The sequence below is a fragment of the Mytilus californianus genome, unplaced genomic scaffold, assembly GCF_021869535.1.
Source record: "Mytilus californianus isolate M0D057914Y unplaced genomic scaffold, xbMytCali1.0.p SCAF_2, whole genome shotgun sequence".
In the NCBI taxonomy this organism is placed as follows: Eukaryota; Metazoa; Mollusca; class Bivalvia; order Mytilida; family Mytilidae; genus Mytilus; species Mytilus californianus.
Genome location: NW_026262668.1, coordinates 44,858,339 through 44,871,672, shown reverse-complemented (window position 1 = coordinate 44,871,672; position 13,334 = coordinate 44,858,339). Strand labels below are relative to the sequence as shown.

The 13,334-nt window shown below is 32.2% G+C and overlaps 1 protein-coding gene across 1 annotated transcript; it reads right to left on the bottom strand.

Moving 5' to 3' along the window:
- Positions 1–669: 669 nt before the first annotated feature.
- Positions 670–9,137, bottom strand: LOC127727981 (nuclear hormone receptor FTZ-F1 beta-like). The gene is made up of 6 exons (XM_052235125.1): positions 8,852–9,137; positions 6,834–7,721; positions 5,986–6,165; positions 3,701–4,140; positions 2,890–3,148; positions 670–1,491 (listed from the first exon to the last, which is right to left on the bottom strand). The coding sequence occupies exons 2-6, from the start codon at positions 7,717–7,719 to the stop codon at positions 1,232–1,234; spliced, it is 2,025 nt and encodes a 674-aa protein (XP_052091085.1). The 5' UTR covers positions 7,720–7,721; positions 8,852–9,137; the 3' UTR covers positions 670–1,231.
- Positions 9,138–13,334: the final 4,197 nt, after the last annotated feature.

Sequence of the window (13,334 nt, the reverse complement as noted above, 5' to 3'; positions counted from 1 at the left end):
ACAGGATAGGTTTCCCAAAAATAAATAACTTGCATCTCAAGCTTTGATAACTTTATAGGTATGCAACATTTTCTGAAATTACAATAATCAATCTTGCAATTTTATTCAATGTTAAATAATGGCATTAACTAATGACCACAAAATTTTCTGCATTTACAGTAATATTGACGATAAAACAACTTTTACACATGAAAGTATTGTTCTATCTAGTTTGATAGCCTTTGCATTTAGTACATATTCTGTTTGAAACATCTGCATATACTATGTTTTGTTCTATTTAAGTGTTTGTAATGTTGTAGAACTTTTTTCTTTATATCTAAGTTTAGGTTTGCAGCTGACCATTAGACATTTATTTATCATAAATTCATGAATATTTATCTTGAGTTTACCTAAGCTACTTTTTTTTCACATAATTCTGCATTTTTTTGTTATAGCAAGTCTGTTTATGACCTATTCAAATTGATCTGATATCAATCAAGGGAGATAATTTAAATTGAAGCTGTTGTTAGCCGTCTTTCCAAATTTCGAAGTTTTATCAAACTTACATGTTGTATCTCTAGTAAATTCTAATGTTAAACATGCAAGCTTATATAACAGACATAGTTAGTGAATTGAACATGACATTTTCAGGATTAAGTAGAAATAAAAGTTTGGAACAAGAATTTCAACTAAAATTTGAATAAAACTTTATTGAAAAAAATTCTTTTTAAAAGTTGTTAATGACATGAATGAGAAACATTTATAATATAAATATCATTTTCAAATTTCGTCAAAATTTTTGTAGACCTCTGCTTGCCTTCTGAAACTGAAAATTTCCTTTGAATGGGAAACAAGTCAAATTTTAACAAGATCTCATTTGTAAGTACCGTCTCTTTTAAAAACATCTTTTTCTACTGTATAATTAGTTAACATTTTTAGAGCAGACTCTTTATTCACGTTTTGAAAAATGTCAATAAATGAAAGGACACATCATGCCTAAGTGGTGCCTCAGTAACCAGTGAGGCAGGTGAAACTGAAATAGAACTGACATTTTTCATAATGTAATGTAAACCTTTAAATATCCATAATTACAACTATTCACAATTATGGCACATACATGTAATCAATTACTCAATTTAAATTCCATGATTCAACGAATGCAATATCACTTAGTACACATGGTTCTGATACATGAACATATACAAGTATGAAAACATAGACAGTGAAGAGATAATTATTTTTAGAAGTGTTGCTAGCTTTCCTCTTTAGTTGCTCCATCTCCTTTGAGAAGTTCAAACAATAGTCCACAGGATTGAAACCCAGGTGGCATCAATGTGTTCAGTAATTCTTTACCAATACTACTGACACGTGTGATCTCTGGTAGTCTGAGCAACATTTCACCGAACTTGTCAGGGTTCTGTGGATAATGTGAAATAGTATATTTATACAGAGCATCACTTATTAGCTCTTGCTGTTCTCTTGCTTTGTAATTTTCCTTCATTCCTTTCACATCTGAAAAAGAAACCATCTGCATTAGACATTTGCATTTGAAAGTCTCCTTGGAATCTTCTGTCTCTTTTTGCCCCTAATTCACTGTCTACCAAAGGAAATTGCTTGCCTCACTGCGACTGTTACAAATTCAGTTTGATAAGCTACTGTAAATTCAGAAATTATTGCTATGTTTTTATTATTGGGAAAATATTTTTTTGTTATTTTACTTTTTTCAACGTGCACTGCATCTACATTGAGATAACAGTATTTTTTATTTAATGATTTGCAGGGGAAAAAAATATTCATTTCCTGGCTCCACAATCTTCAGTTTTAATACAGTTATCCCCTAATCCCCATACTGAATATGATACTTCTAGTCTTAAAAAAGATTTCCTAGAACTAATAAATAGTTGTACATTGTACTTTGTGTTTTATATATAGTGTTCACTGATTTATACCTTTTAATGCTTTCTGTGATTTAACACACACAGTCAACAAGATGTTATTGAAGCAATTAAAATTCATTCAGTGCATGTACATGTACATGTATATATGTGATCGAAAATTACCTGACTAAACAGATAAAAAGGCAACATATTTTGGTTTATAAAATTTATAACATACTTTCATTGTAGTTAAATTTCTAAATACTTACCATATGAAAATAAGAAGATGTGGTAAATGTATGAGACAACTCTCCACAAGAGACCAAATGACACAGAAATTTACAACTATAGGTCATAGTATGGCCTTCAACAATGAGTAAAACCCCTACTGCATAGTCAGCTATAAAAGGCCCCGAAATAACAAATGTAAAACAATTCAAACAAGAAAACTGACAGCCTGATTTATGTAAGAAATAATGAATGAAAAAAAAAAATGATATACAGTAACAAAAAACAAACACTAAATTACAGGAGAGGCACATACAGAGTATGGCGGGGTTAAACTAGTTTGAAGGCACCAACCCTCCCCTAACCTGGGACTGTGGTGTAACAGTACAACCAAAGAACAAACTATAAAAATCCAGTTGAAAAGAGCTTTAATATCTCATTACCGGTAAATGGATACATGTACAAAGCAGAAATACATCTAACAAAAACACAGAGTGGATGTGGCAGGGTACTTATACATCCCCACAACAACAAAAAAACACTAAGCACAGATCTGAGAGTACTCACAGTTACTAACAGCTAGTTCAAAGCCAATAACCATGCTGGGAAATCATAAATTAGTATAAAATAATTAATCAATATAGTCAGACACCTGAGTGTTTATAACATAAACATTTACAATATATCTTTTGTCTGCCATCCTGACAAGAGAAACTTATAAAATAGAAAACATAAATATTTAAATCTACCTGGTCAATACTTCCGTATTAAGATAAAATATTTAGTTGCATAAAATCAAAATTACCTGGTGTAATGAGTACAAGAACTTTCATTGCCACATATTCATACTGATCAACATTAAGTCTACGTAACTGATCAGTCAGATCTAACATTCGTTGAACAATGTCTTCGCAACCTTCACTGATGCTACGAGCTTTTTCCAGATCAACAGTTTTACCAAGTGGTAGAAAGATTTCTGTTCGACTCTCAACAGATCTCATACAACAGTTAAATATGAGAAGTTCCGCCCAACCATTTTGCAACAGTAATATCTGGTCATCTGTCTAATGAAATAAAACGAAAAATATTAACATGTGTGCTTAATTCCAAAATTACCAACTTAGCATGGTGGATTTAGGATTTGTTGTGTTTTGAGAACTGTTGTTTGTCTTTTGGTCGTTTTTCATTTTTGCCATGGCATTGTCAGTTTGTTTTTAACTTATGAGTTTGAATATCCCTTTGGTATCTTTCGCCTCTCTTTTCAAACTGAATCACCTTGTGTTTATATATATATAATTACTAGTACTGTAAGATACCTATAGAATATACAGATATTTTAAAAAGAACCACCAACTATCACCACCATTCATTTCAGTAATTAGAACTAAAATATGAATGTAAAAATTCATATTGAATGGTTTTTAACAGGTAAAAGTATCAATAATTTTTGTTCTCTTAATTTGCACAACTTGCATTGATAACAGAAAATGTGAGCACTGAAAATCCATATCAATGTATCACAAGCACAAGATGAAAATATGTAGAGAAATATATACAGGATTCCTGAAAGCAGGATGAAAATATGTGAACATATATTCAGAGAAATATAAACTCACTGATATTGCACTAAACTGTGGAAGATTCCTAGCCCATCGCACCAATTTATATAACCGCACTTCAGCAATTTGCAAAAAAGTCAAGAAAAAGTTTTGATCCCCTTCGCCAAATTTTTCTGGAATTTCTGAGCTACTCTCGTCTTCTGACAACAGAGACTCCATGCTCATTATTTCCGTTAACACTGGAGGAACAACTGGGGTAACAACTTGAGTTTGTTTTACAGGAGTCTTCTGTAATAAGTTCATTAAGTGACTTCCTGAGATGCTTTCTCCAGATGGCAGCTTAAGTTCCATGGTTTGTAAATGTTTCATATAGTCTGGTTGCATTTTTTTCGGTTTTGGGGTTGTCTTCTTGTCCAAGAATGTTTTATTTGGGCGACCATGAGGTGAACATCCATCATAACAGCTCCTTCCTCCCCGTGTCCTATCTAATCTAACAGCTGTAAAGAAACACTGCATCTATTATCTTTTTTAAATACCATGGGGATAAACCGAGGCAGGTACATTTTGTACATGTATACTTTACAGGAGAAGGACAAAAGTTATATTAGATTGAAAAAAAAAAAAAACAATTTCCAAGGAAAATAAAAAGGGCTTTCTAGTGTACATTTAGTCTACATTTTTTCAGACCATGAAATTCTTGTGTTTCAATCTTTTTAGAAATTATCTCCCCTTGATTCACAACTTTTCAGCATTTTGTTTATCACGTTTAAAGTATAAATTCTAAAATCATTCACACTGAAATTGTTACAGAGAGTTATCTTCCCTTAAGATACAAATTCAGTGCACTGTTTTTTTATGTGATAATAAAATGCTTCGCTGAGCGCAGCCTGATACGACCGCAGAGGTCAAACCCTGAACAGTTGGTACAAATTTAGACACAATATTCAAGCTTGATACTGTCTGGATTTGGATTGTGATCAAATTTTTGACATAATATAGATTTCTGACACAAAATAAATGTGGTCAAAGATCTTACAATCTATTGCGCAATACTGTGCAATTGAAGATTTCTCCTTGAGAAACTTTTCAAAAATTCAAATTTTGAAGAAAAAAATATGAATCCTCTAAAAAGATTGGAAAAAAAAATCCCCCCCCCCCCAACTTTTTGAAACCCCCCTTGGAGCAATAACCCCAAAACTCGATCCCAGCCTTTCCTTTGTAGTATGGAACCTTGTAGTACAATTTCAGAGAGATCCATACACTTAACACAAGTTACTGTCTCGAAACTAGAAAAAATGATTGTTTTTGGCCCCTTATTCCTACATAATTGGGCAATTAACCCCAAACTCAATCCTAGCCTTCCCTTTGTGATATGGAAACTTATGGTACAATGTCAGAGAGATCCATACACTTACACACAAGGTATTGTCTTGAAACTAGAAAAAATGCTTGTTTTTGGCCCCATAACCCCTAAAATAAATCCCAACCTTCTACTTGTGGTATTAAACATTGTCGTACAATTTCAGAGCAATCAAAATACTAATTCACAAGTTATTATCCTGAAACTAGAAAAATGCTTGTTTTGGGCCCCTAATTCCTAAACGGTTGGGACCATCATCCCCAAAATCAATCCCAACCTTTCTTTTGTGGTATTGAACCTTCTTAAAAAATTTCATAGAGATCCATTCACTTAAACTAAAGTTATTGTCCGGAAACCAAATGTGTCTTCGGACGACGACACAGACGACGACATCATAGCATTATACGAACCCCCAAAAATTTTTGCGGTCGTATAAAAACAAGTAAACAGCAAATCTAGATTAACATTACAATTTAAAACCTGTCAAAACCAAAGTTTCTTATAAAATGTACATGTACAAAAAAAATGTAGACTGAAGATTTTGTTTCACCATTGTTCACAGCTTAGATAAGATATTGGTATTTAGTTTTCCAAGGTTAAATTCCAATAGAGGATTCCTTATAATATGTCCTGATATGAGAGTTCATTAGAAAAGCATTGATGTATACATATATTTAGCTGAAGTAGAGAGAATAAGAGATCACATGTTTCTTTAATATTCATCAAAGTGGAAATCTAAAAATGTGCTAGCTTTAACATTTTTCCAACTAAAATACCTTTTACTTTTCCTTTACTCTTTTTCTTAATAATTGAAGATTTTTTTGTATCTATTGCAACTTATAATACTCACTTATAAATATATTCATCATGTACAGTGTATGAACAATGTACAATGTACATGTAACTTCTGAAATTTTCATGTTGTTTTTTTTTATCTTACATGTACATGTACAAATGTATATTCATGATATGATATTCTTACCTTCAATTTTCATTCCAGTAGACATACACTTTGCAAACCTACATGCAGGACATTTCTTTCTGTTACCCCTCAGGACATCACAGTCACTATTCCTGTGACACTGGAACACTTTTTTATTCTGAACTGTTCGTTTGAAAAATCCTTTGCAACTTTCACATGTAAAAATCCCATAATGGTAACCTGAAATTATATACATGTTGTATTTTTAGATGTATAAATGTTATATATGTACATGTATAATAAAAAGATAACAAGAGTTACTGAAAATATTGGGCAGCACAACAGACCACATTAACCACCTCTGAAAAAAAAGAACGTACAAACAAAGAGAAACAACAACTTGCAACTGGACTTGATACAGAGTTTATTAGAGACACAGGTGTGTTGTAGGTTTAAACCAGTTCTACATGTACATTTCCCTATCTAAAGATAACTTTTTTTGGAACATGCGTACATTTACCTTTCTAAAGATAACTTTTTTTGGAACATGCATACATTTATTTTTGAAATATATTTAATATTTGATTTTTTTAAGTCAGCCTACATGAAAATGATGTATCATTGTATGTCAGTTCATTTCTTTAAGAAACCTTATTTGATAAAATTAACTCATTCAGGGGCCTTTAATAGCTTACTATGCAGTATGGAATTTGCATATTGTTAAAGGCAGTATGGTGGCTTATTGTTGTTACATGTAACTTCAATGCCATTTGGTGGAGAGTTGTCTAATTGGAAATCATGCCACATCTTCTTATTCTTACAATGTACAAATGTATATATTGATTATGTACATGTACTGTATGATGTAATTAAGCAATCTTTACCATGTTTACATATTGTACAAGTACCTGAAACTTGATCTCCACACACTGGACAAGGATCTGTTACAACTGTTTGTGGATGGTTTGTGTGTAAACGTGACTCCAATGATACTGAGAGATCAACACCTTCAGTCTTTTCAGAAGCATTATCCACAGCCATGTCAGAAATGACCAATTCTCCTTTTTCATTATATCTAGCCTGTCTAATTAGATGTTCATTAACTTTTGCCTGATCAACATGCAAGTCTGTGTCTTGCATAAGATACCTTTGACCAGTTTGGTCAATAACAACATTAACCGCAGATCCTGCATCGGACACAACAATATCATTAGACGGAGAGGGTACAGTTGTGTTGGAGTTCTGGTTGTTGTTATAACACATGAAGACTTGATTTGAATTTGAAGAACCTTGTACATTTGATTCATTCTCAAAATTTCTCACTTCAGAATTGTTGGTTATATTACTGTTATTTATGTTGCTATCAGCTGTTGACTTCGTCTGAGTTGCTGCGACATTTGATAGAAAATTCATCATGGACGTATCAGTTGTTGTGTTGGGTTGATTAACGGCAAAAGAATTCTGTCCGTCACTATTCTGAGAAATTTGCTGTTGAGCTTGTTGAGCCAGTTTCAAACTAATCAACTGACGAATGTCATCAGCAGTTATAGTTCTGTTGGATCCTTCCATAGAAATTCTCTGCTGAACAGAATTCACAATGTCCGGAAGAATCTGACTCACATCTTGGTTCATAATTGGGTCACATGATACCTCATTTTGAGAAACACTATCATGGTTGTCAATCATTTCCTGTTTGATAAATGTTGGATCCATTTTTGAATCTTTTGACGAGATTTTTTCACTTATAGCTTGTAACAAGACTGGGGATATTCCCAGTTCACTTGACATACTCATCCCTGGAAAAAATGATAAAATGAAGGTGTAGTCAGCCTGCAACTTAAACCACGGACCTTACAGAAAATGTTTGTGAAATTCATTAGGACCAAACCATGCAATAAAATTTATTTTAAAGCCAATTTTTTTTTTTTTTTTTCAAAATTAAGAGTAAGACCAATTTGCCAAAATGTATATCATGAAGACTGTGTAATTTCATGAGATTTATAGACATCTTCATGAAAATATGACAACATGCTCAGAAAATGCTTTGTATAGCACATGTACAGGAGTCAATTTTTATATTCATAAAATTTGTTCAAATATTTTAAACAATGTCTAAAGTGAAATGACACATAAGACAGAACAAAGCATCCGGATGCTACAAACAAAAGACATAATTTGCAAATATAAAATTTTGCAGGTATCACGTAACAATAAAAATTATATTATTATTCTTGTAATTTCCATATGAAGTGGGGCCCCATCCGGAAATACAATAATTATTTCTTATTGTTATTTATTGCAGGTAATTGCAGCCAATGCCATATACAAATGTTATATATATCTATAGTCACAAAATTTTCAGAAACAAGTGAGTATTTGACCGCTCATAGGACTATCGGGCTGCTAGATTACAAGACTGTCAGATTATAGATCTGACCCTGTGGTCCCAATTGACGAATTTTAAATTTATGCATTTTCCTGTACATTTTTTATGTCAAAATGCTGTTACTTTGTCAGTCAATCAATGGTTCAATTTCCACATTAAAACTCTGGGTAAACAGTTTTTACTCATTGATAAAAAAAGAACTTGAAATTGGTCTTTTTGTTACATGGTCTTACTGCCTGAAATACTGGACACATACATGTACCAAAAAAGATGATACAATAATATTCATACTAATAACGTCAATTCAAAAAAAGAGTTACCTATATATGATATAGCACAATATATTTACATAAATCAGATGTCAGGTTATATATTTGTTTACATTTTCGCACTTTGGCTTTGTTTATTGGCCGCTAAATTCGATGTAAAATGCATTGCCAAACTTGTGCTGTTCTGTTTCAAACTCTTGTTAAATTTATAATAAAGTAGTGTCAACAGGTTAACAATAACTATTTTTCAAAATATTTTGAAAAGACATACTTAATGCATCGAATGATATGTCTGCAGCAGGCTAAATCATTAGATCTGTCAAGTTCTGCTTTCAGTTTTAGTGGGGATGCTCGTTTCATTGATCTGGCCATGACCTTGGTCTTGCAAAACGTCCTTCACTGTTCTCTTCTTTGCACCACGCCCCTTTCTGTCGACTCAATCTTCTTCTTGGTTGAAAACGATTTTAAAGTCGGGTTATAAGGCTTTTTTATGGCATAAATTTAACAGTTGTATGTACTGAAATTCACAATGGCTGCCACTGACCCGTACACATAGAAAAGAGGTTTTTGTTAGAGATTATGTTGTCCGCGAAGCGTGAAGAGTGCTTTCCCTTTATTTTATTAGAGATTGCAATGCATTTATCAGCTTACATTAACTTCTGTATTCTTTAATTTTTTTATGGCATTGTTCTTTATCTTAAAATATAACGCTAATTCTGTAAAATTCTCATGAAATTATTTTTTTCTGTAATTATAATATTTGATTGTTTATCACATTAATGATTTCTGTAATCAGTCTTTTATTTTCCACAGTTAGGCAGGAACATATATATATACTGTTCCCAGCGTGAGGGTACCCAAATTGCACCTATTTTGACAGTTTTTTCACCTACTTTTATTTATGATCCAGACAAAAGTTTCCATTCTGTGTTCATTTTATAGATGTATCCTTATCAACTATATAGTTACACGAATTTAATTTGGAATCCATATTGAATCATAGAAAAATGGGTTTGAACCAACCTCCAAACGACCAATGAGTCAGTAAAGGAGTACCCAAATTGCATCCATGCTTAATTTCACATCCTTAAAAATCGAATAACAGATGTTTTGTTTTATTTCTTCAAATATTTAGAACAATTTGACATTAGTCCATTTTTACTATTCATTTTTTAAGAAATGGATGCTTGTAACATATTTTATTTGCCCATTTTTAAAAGATGACTTTTTGTGGACGTCGCATGGCGACGTTTCCGTAGATTTTACTTTTTCCAGTAAATACTTTATCTGTTGATATATACTGTGAACGTTAAGTGTATATTTAAATATATTTACTTATGTTGAAAGACGTGTATAATGTCAACTCATAAAAATACAAATTGTTTAGTCTCAAAGAAAACTTGTAAGATTTCCGCTGCTATTTTTGCTGAATAGGTGCAATTTGGGTACTGAGAGGTTATACTTTGGCAGTGGCTATTTTGCCGGCTCTGATTAAAATATCTCAATTTAAACCGGTAAAATAACACGTTTCTATAGCAATAGCTATTTTGCCGGCTCTAGGTAAGCAGAAGCAAATTTTGAAAGTAAAAAAGATTGTGTTTTCAGATATGCAATTCAAAGAACTGATTATTATTTCATGAGCAAATGTTATTAAACATTTTTGGTTTTAAAGCTATGTGATACATGATAGGTTTTGTTAGATTGTTAAATGTTTTATCAAATTTACATGCATTTTTTATTTTTTTATACCATATAGTTAAAAAATCTGAGATTTTATTCTAATGCAATATTAGACTGTGAGTGATTAAATTTGAGGTAATTTCAACTACATGTTTTGATATGATTTCATTGCTACAAATGGATGCCCAATATTTTTATTTTTATGTCTTTACAAATTCTATTTTCACCTGGACTAATTAACGTTTATAAACGATTATGTGTATCTCAAATATTGTGTAACTGTCATCTTATTTTACTATCCGAGTAATAATTTGATTCTTTGAAGTTAGCAATATAAAAATAAGAAGAGTGTGGTATGATTGCCAACGAAACAGCTCTCCACAAGAGACCAAATGACACAGAAATTAACAATCATCACCGTACGGCCTTCAACAATGAGCAAAGCCCATACCGCATAGTCAGCCATAAAAGGCCCCGAAATGACAAATGTAAAACAATTCAAACGAGAAAACTAACGACCTGATTTATGTACAAAATAATGAACGAAAAACAAGTATGATATAAGCAACAAACGACAACCACTGAATTACAGGCTCCTGATGTACATTTTCGTAGCACTTTTGAAAAGTAAATATTTAAATTCACTTTTTACAAAGAACCGACAAAATAAGAAATTCACTATATTGCTGGCGCCGGCAAAATAGCCATTGCTATACAAATATGCTATTTTGAAGGCTAGAATTAAGATAGTTTAATCAGAGCCCGCAAAATAGCATTCCTATTTTGCCGGCACCGGCAAAATAGCTACTCCCATACACTTTTGCCGTGACCCGTTAGTCTTTTTTTTTTAATTTTTCTATCATTTTTCTCTTTTCATTTTTTTAGGGGGGGGGGTTGCATTTTTCTTCATTTTTTTAAAGATCCAGAACCTTAGAAATGGTATTTTCAATTACTTCAAAATAAAAATAAAATCAGTAAGAAAATGCAAAAATAGTACTTGTAAACTTGACTGCACGATCCTGAGCCTACTATAAACATATCGATATGTCTCTGCTATAACACACTATAGATATTATGTAGTACTGAGTCTCAGTAAAATCCGCTTTCACTGAACCCACTAAGGACGTTTATTGCATGTTCTTCTAGTTTACGGAAAGGTTATACCAGAGACATGTGTATTTTATGTCTCTGGTTATGCACAACCATCCATGTTTCAGTTACCGGGAGGAGACATTCTTAAAACAAATTCGCATAAAATAAAGAAAATTTCTATTTTTCAGGTGTCTCCGTCTTTTGAAAATTTCTGCCGCGAAAAATATATAAATATTTAATTTCAATAATATACAAATTATGAGAATATGGACATGGGCACACATTTGGTTATTTTTTTTTCTGTTAATGTTAGTTGTGAATTTCTTTGCATGTTCGTATTAACAAGATTTAAGACTAAATTGATTAATTAGTTAATAAGTATTGTAATAATTCAAAATATACATGAGAACAGAATTGAGATTTTAACGTGAACCTATAGTAATTTCTACAACAGGATTTCCGGTGACTGGGCACGGTTGTCTGCTTTCGAAGAAATTAAGTATATCAAAGCAAACATGAACATAACTGTTTTTTTTTCTTTTCCTGCTGGTCAAATAGGCGACTAAATACAATATTTCTGTATTTATTAAAAAAAATGGTTTTATCTAAATAGCTATAACTTCAGCATTTTGGACAAATTTAGATGACACAAGTTCAGAGGGATTAAGGGGGTGAAGTGTTCACACATATATTTCACCCCGCTACATTCTGCATGTGCCTGTCGCAATTCAGGAAGTGGTTTTTGTTTTGCCGCTATCTATTATATTTGTTTTTGTTTTTTGCTTTGTACATACATTAGGCCTTTGGTTAACGTTTTCTCGATGGATCTGTTTAAATTTTGTCATTTCTGGGCCTTTTATAGCTTACTAAACGGTATGGATTTTGCTCATTATTGAAGGCCGTTCTGTGACTTATACTTAATTAACTCTGCATGCTTTTTTATGCACAATACAACTACTTTGTTGCTGCAAAACTGAAAGTGCTTTTTATGAAAAGTTTCTCCAATTGGCACCTTTTTAATATTGTTTTTATTTGTAATATGAATAAGCAGTAGCTCGATGGTATCTCTTTTACTTAAATTCTCATCCAAAGATTCCCTAACTGGGGTATAATATGGTTATCCCTTGGACTTTTTCTATAAAAATAATAGTGTTAAAAATGTAGCCCTATATAACCACAGGTTATCCGATGGAGAACGTCTATCGTAAAATTGTCATATATTTAGACTTACAGAATAAAATTAAAATTTGATGTGACGGAATGGTAAGTAAAGTCATCATCCTTCACAACAGTCAAAAATCGGCTGATCTGCCAAGTACACCATCTACTTACCATTATGCATCATGTACTGTGTTACAACCCTGGATAAAGCCGACTAGGACAGACATTACTCGACTAACGAAAACTATATTTTATATAAAGCCTAGTTGGTCGAGTGGTCTAGGGCACTGGATACAGTACACTCGGTGATGTCACAGAAGCAGGGGTTCAAACCCGTTTAGGTAAGACTGACACAAATTTGTTAATGCAAAAATTACAGATCTAACATTGTTGGGCTAAATTTGAGACGAAGTATAAATAAATTTTGGTGTTTTAGCCCTGTGTAATCACAGTTTATCCGATGGAGAACGTCTGTCGCAAAGTTGACACATATTTAGACGTAAATAACAAAATTGAAATTGAAAAATAGACTGTTGTGCTTCCTTAATTTTGATATAATAATTGTTGATCTTTTTTTTTTATAACAAAGCTTCTTATGATATGAGGTGCTGTAGTATTGAGTGAGCTGTCTCAATTTTTGTTATTGTTCATTTCAGTAAGTACTTTTGTTAAGAACTGTAATAATGGAGTTGTAGTTTATATATTAAATTGATTGTACATGTTATTTGTTTATCTTGCATTGTCTTGAAAGCAAAGCTTGTATGGCCCTATGATTGGATGTCAACGAAGATCACTAGTTATTGTTGTTCATGTGAGCGTTA

Excerpts from the sequence above, each read along its gene's own strand:
- LOC127727981 (XM_052235125.1), bottom strand. The coding sequence starts at position 7,719 with ATGAGTATGTCAAGTGAACTGGGAATATCCCCAGTCTTGTTACAAGCT. Across the intron at positions 3,149-3,700 it reads CACAGTTTAGTGCAATATCA|ACAGATGACCAGATATTACT; the intron begins GTGAGTTTATAT and ends TTATTTCATTAG. Across the intron at positions 1,492-2,889 it reads TCTTGTACTCATTACACCAG|ATGTGAAAGGAATGAAGGAA; the intron begins GTAATTTTGATT and ends TTTCTTTTTCAG.